This window comes from Pinus tabuliformis, chromosome Q (assembly GCF_031772625.1).
Source record: "Pinus tabuliformis cultivar Carrire ecotype Pingquan chromosome Q, CPIR1, whole genome shotgun sequence".
In the NCBI taxonomy this organism is placed as follows: domain Eukaryota; kingdom Viridiplantae; phylum Streptophyta; class Pinopsida; order Pinales; family Pinaceae; genus Pinus; species Pinus tabuliformis.
In genome coordinates, this window is record NC_142296.1 from 217,201,044 (window position 1) to 217,210,261 (window position 9,218).

General features: G+C 39.8%; 1 protein-coding gene across 1 annotated transcript; it reads left to right on the top strand.

Moving 5' to 3' along the window:
* The first annotated feature begins 2,557 nt into the window (after positions 1-2,557).
* LOC149218982 (uncharacterized) lies at positions 2,558-8,613 on the top strand. The gene is made up of 3 exons (XM_089386680.1): positions 2,558-3,657; positions 3,867-7,884; positions 8,386-8,613. Exons 1-3 carry the CDS (start codon positions 2,558-2,560, stop codon positions 8,611-8,613), a joined length of 5,346 nt encoding a protein of 1,781 aa, XP_089242806.1.
* Positions 8,614-9,218: the final 605 nt, after the last annotated feature.

Genomic DNA, 9,218 nt, shown 5'->3' on the forward strand with positions numbered 1-9,218 from the left:
ATTTCGGAGAAGGCCAAAGTCCTGTAAATCGACCAACGAGAGCACGATCTGCCAGAGACAAGGCTACTTGGATCAGTCCTTCTTGCAGGAGAGCGATCTCAAGGATATCTTCTAGTTTTTTCACAAACTTTGCAGATTCCATGCATTTCTTCTTGGGCAGAGAGGCCAGCAAGGTTTTGAAGGCCTCAGCAACGGAACGCGGAGGAGGAGAGGGAGGCCCTTGTCGGGGAGTCAGATCCTCCATGAAGAGCCAGCAGACCCAGCTAGGCCGGCCGCAGTCTGCAGCAGAGCCCTCAGCGGACGCGCTCGCAGGTTTAGAACGCGCCGAAAGCGGACGCGCTCGCAGGATTCAGATTGTGCAGAATGCGGATCTCGCAGGTTGCAAAGCTCGCCTTCTATTCATCAGTGTTTTTTATGTTTTATTAGTCATTATTATATTTTGATTTTTTTTCAATATTTGAATTTTTGCATTTCTATATATTTTTTATATTTCATTTTTTTTGTCATGTTTTTTATGTTTTATTACTTGTTATTATTTTTTAATTTTTTTTTAATATTTGAATTTTTGTTTTCTTTTGTATTTTTGTGTTTTTTTCAATTGTTCTTTTTCAATATTTGAATTTTTTTTCTTATGTATCTTTCATATATATATATATATATATATATATATATATATATATATATATATATATATATATATATATATATTTGTATGGTCTGTGTCGATGTTTGTCTAGCAACCCGATCTCATTATGTGCAATTTGATAGTTGATTTTAATTGTTTTGTTATAATGAATTAAGTCTGCCCCACAATGTGTTAATTTCATGGGCCTCCAACTAGCGGCCAAGAGGCCGTAGGTCGATTCCCGAAATCGGCCTGCAGCCTCTTGGTCTCTGGTTGGGGACTGGGGCGGGCGAGGAGAGCCGGCTGGAGAGGGGACGGGGGGTGAGGGAGGGGGGTGACAAGGGGTGGAAGGGGGGTGAGGGAGGGCATGTGGGGCGGGGATTGGGGGAGGGCAGAGGAGGGAGAAGGTGGGTGAGGGAGGGCGTGGGGGACAGGGATCGGGGGACAGGAGAGGGGAGGCCCAGGGAGGAGGGACGGTGTGGGGCGGGGAGTGGATGGGGGGCTGCGATGGGGGAGTGGGGGTGGAGAGGGACAGGGCAGTGATGCAGTGGGGATGAGCGAGGGGGGAGGGGTATTAAATTTAAAATTAAATAAATAATTAATAATTAATAATAATAATAATAATAATAATAATAATAATAATAATAAAAATTATATATATATATAGGTTTTTTTAAATTTTTTAATTTTTAATATAGTTAATTGTTAATTTTGCAATAAAATTAAAAAGAAGTTAATTGTTTTTTTAATATAGTTTTTTTTTTAATTTGTTTTTTATTTTATTTTATGTTAATTTTAAATTTATTTTTTTTATTTTAATTATTTATTTTTTTTATTTTATGGATTTAAGACCTCTGTGGTTTATTACTTTTGACTTAGTTACTGGAGAATCCACAGTGAGAACCATTTTCTGCCAATGTTTCAAATCCCAACCGGGATCCATCATCAAGACAACTTGAATGCTTGATAGAAGAAGAGCTTAGTTGAGAGATTAAATAGTAATGAGGAGAGTAAAATGAGATGAAAGTCGGCTCTCAATTTTTGAATAATAATTTTTGATGAGATGTCGGCTGTCTCTGATTAATTTAATTAAAAATTATTATTATTATTATTATTATTACTTTTTTGGGGAAGAGTTAATTAATTGATTTAAATTAATATCAATTATCATTAAGATTGATCATTATCATAATTAAAAATTAATATTAATTATAATTATAATAATTAGTTACTTTTAATATAATATGATAGTTATTATTAATATTGATTTTATTATTAATTATTATTATTAATATAATAATTAATAATAATAATTAGTATTAATGATATTATAATAATCATAATTAATGTTAAAAATATTAATCCTTAGTATATTGTATTAATATTTAATATTTATAATAAATGCTTGATCATTAATATTTATTATTATTTATTATTAATATTAATTGTAATTATTATTATTATTATTATGATCATTAATTATTATTATTAATATGATAATTAGTAATAATAATTAGAATTATAATAATTAATAATAATAATTAGTATTAATGATATTATATTAAAAATATTATTAATCCTAGTATATTGTATTAATATTTAATATTTATTATAATATATGTTGGTACAATTATTATTATTTTTTTTTAATAAATTTTAAGAATAGGTTACTATTTAGCTTAATAAAGAAATTATTATTAATTGTAAATATTATTGTTATTAATAATTATTATATATTAATATAATAATTAATAATAATAATTAGTATTAATATTAATATTGATCATAATTAGTATTGATCATATTAATCCTAGAATATTGTATTAATATATAATATTAATAATATTGGCAGTTGACGGGGAGACGCGCGCTCTGCTCTGAACCGCGGAGCCGAGATTAGGTTTGCCGCCGCCACAGTTCTTGGACGCAGCCATGAGCGGACCTGGGGGTGGGGAGTCCGCTCCCACCCCTCCATTATCCTCTGAAGATGCATTTCGAAGACTGTTAACGCAGAAAGGGAAGAAGCAACAGAACTCTGAGGTGCCGAAATTCATAAAAAAGCTTGAGGAAATACCAGAGATAGCACTTCCAGAGGAACAACCGATTAAAATTGCTCTTGCGCTGTCTGACAGAGGCCTGGTAGGGCAGTTTATGGGCCGTTGGTCGTCCACCAAAACCACGGACGATTGGATTCAGCGAAACTGGAGACCTCAGCTGAAAAATAATGTGATTTGTTATGCTGTAGGACGAGGCTATTTCATTTTTGAATTTACCACCAAAGAAGATCGCGACCTGGTGTTCAGAAACGGGCCGTATTTTATGGGAAATCAGGGACTGTATCTCAACAAATGGAGTCCTGACTTTGACCCATCCGTCGATGTCCCCAAGGAGGCGCCGGTCTGGGTTCGCTTACCTAACCTCCCGTTACACTGTTGGAGCTATCAATCTCTGCAGAAGATTGGTAATGGGCTGGGTCGATTCATTGACAAAGCTGATCACAAGGGCCAATATACATGTGCTAGAATCTGCGTGGAAGTCGATTTGGAAGCCGGGCTACCAGAAGCGATCAAACTCAAAGTTGGAGAATGGCAGCACTACCAGAAGCTGGACTACGAGCAGTTGCCTTTCAAATGCCGAACCTGTCATGAACACGGACACTTCCAGAGAAACTGCCCAAAAGCTCCAACAGGGAACACGGTTGAAGAAGAAGGATGGAAAGAAATCAGAAAGGGAAAGGTTGTTCCAAAGCCTCCGGGACAGAACAACTCCGTTCCAATGGGGAAGCCTCATTTTAACCCAAAAGCCGCTGCTGCTTCTAAAGATGGATCCTCCTCTGGAGAAAAGGTGGATGACAAGGAGACCCAAGAGGAAACAGAAAATAAGGAGAAACAAGGGAAAGTAAATGAAGTTGAACCAACAGTCCCTCCACCTGAGGATTGTCAGAGGGGAAATGAAGGCAACGAAGAACACATTAGTCTAGCCTCAGACTCTGAGGGAGAATCAGAAGAGAGAGATTCTGAAACTGACAACTCGCTAGTCACCCCAATCAAGACGACTAGAGGGCGGAAATCCAAGAAGAAACAGAGAGAGGAAAAAACTTACATAGATGTCCTCCAAGGTTCCCAAAAAACTCTCAAAGCAATGATGAATACCAGATCTGGGCGCAAGAGTAACAAGGCTCCAATAGGAGCCTCATCTCCCCAAAATAGTAAATAATGAAATACGTCTCCTGGAACTGCAGAGGTTTAGGTAGCAGGTCGAAAGAGGAAGCCCTGAAAGATATAGTGAGAATATACTCGCCTGAAATCCTCCTCATCCAGGAGACAAAGTTGGAGGATCTTCCTCTCCTCCAATCCAGTAAAGTTTTTTGGAAAAAAGGCCATGGAAGAGCGGTTAGTGCAAGAGGCGCCTCTGGTGGAATAGCCACCTTCTGGAACAGCGCCATATATGACTTTATTCAAGAAAAAAGCAGCCCCCACTGGCTCTTCATTCAGCTTCTCCACAAGGATTCTGGTCAGCAAGTAAGTATGTTTAATGTTTATGCTCCTGTATTGCCAAGCGAGAAAAAAATCTGTTGGAACTCGCTTCATTCATTTCTTTTAGAGCAAAATCCCGGGAATATCATCATTGCAGGTGACCTGAATGTCACCCTTGCTCTTGATGAGAAAAAGGGAGGCTCCATCGTCAGGGATCCTGCCAGAGAATGGGTTGAAGATATAATGCTGGGCTGGGACCTGGAGGACATTAAACCTTCTTCAGGTAAATTCACCTGGTCCAACAAAAGAATAGCCCCCAACCACATTGCTGCCCGTTTGGATAGATTCCTTGTCCACTCTTCTTTCCTAACTTGCGGTCTTATGGCAACCTCTAAAATTCTTCCAAATCTCACCTCTGATCATAAGCCCATTCTTCTCGAGCTTTCCCTGGATAGCAATCTAGGCCCCATTCCATTTCGGTTCAGCCCTCTTTGGATCCAGCAAGAAGGCTTTCAAGAGGTGGTCTCTGAATCTTGGAATAGGCCCGTCCATGGTTCTCCATTCTTTGTGTGGGAAGAGAAAATCAGGGTTCTAAAAAGAAACCTTAAAGATTGGGCTAAAAGACTGCAATCCCCCACAGCCAAAAGAAAAGAAACTCTAAACAGGCTCGCTGCTCATCAGTTAGATATGGAGCATAGTCCTGTTTCTCAAAGCCTGCTCCTAAAAGAAGTCGAGCTTCAAAAAGAGGTTCATAGATCTAGCAGGGAGGAGGAAGAATTTTGGCGCCAGAAGTCTAGGAATCTTTGGCTGCAGTCCGGAGATAAGAACACCAGCTTCTTTCATAAGCAAGCCGAAGCCCGAAAGAATTTCAAATCAGTCTCAGAGATTCATTACCAAAATTCTGTGATTAAGGATTTCGAAGGCATTAAGAGAGCTGCATATTCCTTCTATCAAGATCTTTATTCGGCTCCTGAAGAACCAGCTATTGATCCCCATTCCTATCCGATCGATTTAATTCCCAAATGCGTCCAGGATTCGGACAATGCCATGCTGACAGCTCCGATTAGTATGGAAGAACTAAAGGATGTTCTGAACAGCATGGAGCCTGATAAAGCCCCAGGCCCAGATGGGTTCTCTGTCAGGTTTCTTTTGACTTGCTGGTCAACAATTAAAAAAGACCTATTGAGAATGGTCAGAAAATCCCAGAATTGTGTAAAGCTGGGCGGTGGCATCAACTCAGCCTTTCTCGCCTTGATCCCAAAAGAGAAAGGCGCCTCAGACTTCAGCAGATTTAGGCCAATATCTTTGTGCAATTCCAGTTATAAGTTGGTCTCCAAAATAATAGCCAACAGGCTTAAAAACATTTTGCCAGACATCATCCCTGAAAATCAAGGCGGATTCATAAAAGGAAGAAAGATATTGGACAACATTGTGCTGGTCCAAGAAGCAGTTCACTCTAGTTGCCAAAGAAACGAGAAAGGTATGGTGATTAAGCTCGATCTGGCTAACGCATTTGATAGGGTGAGACATGAATTTTTGTTCGCTGTGATGAAGAAGCTAGGCTTCTCAACAGACTTCATAAACTGGGTGAAAGCCTGTATTGCCTCACCATGGATCGCGCCTTTGGTCAATGGCCGTTCTACTGACTTCTTCCAAGCTTCTAGGGGCCTGAGACAAGGATGTCCTTTGTCTCCGCTTCTATATGCTGTCCAGGCCTCGGTGCTTAGTTTCCAACTAGATCATAACCAGCAAAATCAAACTCTGCCTGGCCTCAGAACTACTCACAAGGTGAAAGACATTAATCATGCCCAGTTCGCCGACGACACCTTGCTGCTCGGAGGAGCCAGCATAATCTCTGCCAGACATTTCAAGAGGGAGCTGGACATTTACAGGTTGATCTCGGGCAGCAAAATCAATTATCGAAAATGCTCTATCTATGGCTGGAACTGTTCGATCAAAGAGCTGTCTGATATTGCAAGACTTTTAGAAATGGATGGAATTCGAAACTGGGAGTCATTTAAATACCTCGGGATCCCAATCTTCAAATCTAAGCCTAAAGTTGTCCACTGGCTGCCTCTGCTCGATAAGATAAAGAATAGAATCCAAGCTTGGGGTGCCTCTTGGCTGAATAATGCAGGGAAAGTCACCCTTATGAAATCGGTCCTAATAAGTATGCCCCTATACCAAAACTCTATTCTCCTTGCCCCCAAAACCTTTCTCAGCAAATTGGACAGCCTGTTGAGAAGATTTCTGTGGGAAGGTGGGAATAACAATGATAGAAGGATCCATTTAGTGAACTGGGAAACTCTCAAGAGACCATTTCTGGAAGGAGGCCTCCATCTGCGTAACTTGGCTGCCCAAAATCTTGCTTTGGGATCCAAGATTCTGTGGAATTTAGTCTCTGGAAATACTAGCTGGAGTAAAAGAGTCATTTGGAAGAAATACTTCCAAGGGCAGCGCTTGAGATGCCTGGATAAGCCTCCAAGAATTCAGAAAGGTTCTCCGATCTTCAATCTTTGTAATGCTGCTAGGGAGCAATTCAGCCATTACCTTTATTGGATCCCTGGTAATGGAAGGAAAATCAAAATCTGGGATGATTCGATCTTGGGTGACCAACCAATGAACCATGTGGAAGGTCTTGCAAACATCAAAGATTGGCTTCAGTCTTGCAATCTGCACACATTGTGGGATATCTCGAAATGGAAAGAAGCTCCTGATAGAACCTGGGATGGTTGGAACCTGGGGGAGGTCCCCATTATGCTGCAGGGGGAAGCTTCTTTACTATTAGATCTGCTCCAAGGTAAATCTCCTTCAAAAGCCACTGCTAAAGACAAAAGAGGCTGGGGATCCATCTCTGGCCATTACACTGTTTCCGAAGGTTATAAAAGAACTATGGCTGTCCCATATGCTCCTCCCAATCCAGCCCAATGGAAATTTATATGGGATTTCCCAGCTCTTCCCAAAATCGACTTCTTCTGTTGGACCGTTGCACACCAAAGCATTCTTACCAGAGATAATTTGCGAAGACGAGGGATGGAAGGACCTTCCAGATGTCCACTTTGCTGGTCTGATGAAGAAACTATCAGTCACCTGTTGCTGCTTTGCCCCTTTGCTCAAGAAGTCTGGAGGGGAGTTCTGCTGTTAGATCCAACTAACCTTGATTTTCCAGATAACATCCCTGCCCTGTTCAGAACTTGGGCCAGCTTATCTCCCTTCTGCCTTAAAAATAAAAGTCTTCTTAAAACCAGTTGGATGTGGATCCCTAAATTCATTTGCTGGAAACTGTGGTTGGAAAGGAATAACAGAATTTTTCGAGAAGAAAGTTGCACTGCAATAAGAGTTATCTCAAAAATAAAAGCTTTGCTGGGCGAGGCTTTGGAAGCCAATACTTCCTCAAGGAACGAAATGAGTCTGGTCAAAGAGGAGGAGCAATGGTTCAAAGCTCTGGTTCCAAACCTGAAGGAAAGGCCCGTTCCTCCTGTTTCCGTCCATGCCAACTGGGAGATTAGGCTGGAAGAACTAGAGTTCATTAAGTGGAGATCGGCCCTGGATGATCATTGTTTATTTTTCGACGGGGCCTCTAAAGGAAACCCTGGGGTTGCTGGCAGTGGTGGAGTTCTATTGAGACCTGGAGGCTCTCCGGAACTGAGATTCCATTGGGGTCTGGGAATCGAAACCAACAACAGAGCGGAGGCTCTTGCATTGTGGCAGGGGCTGACTCTGGCGATTAACAGAAATATCCTTTCTCTCTCTGTCTTTGGAGATTCAAGACTTATCATCCAGGCAATGCTACACCCTAAGACCTCCCATCAGGTTCATTTAGCCACCATTATCAGAAAAATCAGGCTATTACTGCCCAAATTCAATAAAATCTCCTTCTATCATATCTTAAGGAACCTCAATTCTCAAGCTGATATGGAGGCCAATCTGGGCTCCCTCTGTTCTCGGAGATCCCTGGTGGTCAATTTAATTGAATCTTCTTGTTTCATCCCTTAATACACCTGCTGATCGACCCTCCTTCCTTCTTGATCTAAGGGCTTCCTATTCCTCCCTCATTCCTGTTCTTCGGGACCTCTTCTCAAATCAAACTAAGCAAACCGATGACTTCAAGCCTGATATCAGCTACCGTGTTATCGACCTCTGTTTACTGTTGAGTTCCTGCTTTCCAAGAGCCCTCAAAGGACCCTCAAGGGCGCAACTCAGTTTCAGCTTTGATATTCACTCCATTCTCAATCCTGAAGGCTGGGTTCAGCATAAACAGAACCTCTCACTTCCGGAAAGCAGCATCCACTGTACTTCGCAAAACTTGCGATGGAGCTTCCCGCTGAAGAAGCAATCTCTCCAAAGCGTGGTCAATCAGGTTCCTACGCCATTGATGCTCTTTGGCACAGCAAGATCAAGATCCGTAGGAAGATCAACAGCATTGATGCTCTTTGGCACAGCAAGATCAGGCTCCGTAGGAAATCCTCTGGCACTGTGCGTTGTTCCTCCTACTCCAACAGCCAACACTAAGAGATCTCATGTCAAAGTCGACGAAGCTCTTTTCTCTGACTCCGAACATCGGATGGACTGGCAAATCTCCGGATTAGAGGCGAACAATCCCAACTCCATTAAGAACTCCCCAGATCTCTGTCTTTGACTCAGCAGAACTGTAAAAGCACGCGGTAGCTTGTTTGCCGCCCAAATAAAACTAACCGTTACTGTCGCAAAAAAAAAAAAATATTAATCTTAGAATATTGAATTTAAATTTTTTTATATTTATTATTAATATTTAATATTAATTATATATCAAATATGTTAGTACAATGTTATTTTTATTTATAAATAGAATTATTATCAATGATATCTTGTGAGAAGTATTATTAGTGTAATGGGTTAATATTAAAATTAGTTAAAATTATTTAAAATGTATAAATATTAATAATTATTATTATTATATTAAAAAATTAATATTAAAAATATTAAATTTTTTTTAATTTTATAATATTATTTTTTTAATTAAATATTTTTAATTTATTTTTTTTAGTTTTAGTTTTAATTTTTTTTATTTGTTTTGAATTTTTTTTAATTCGAATTTATTTTTATTTTTTGTTGGTAATTATTTAACCATTTTTTAA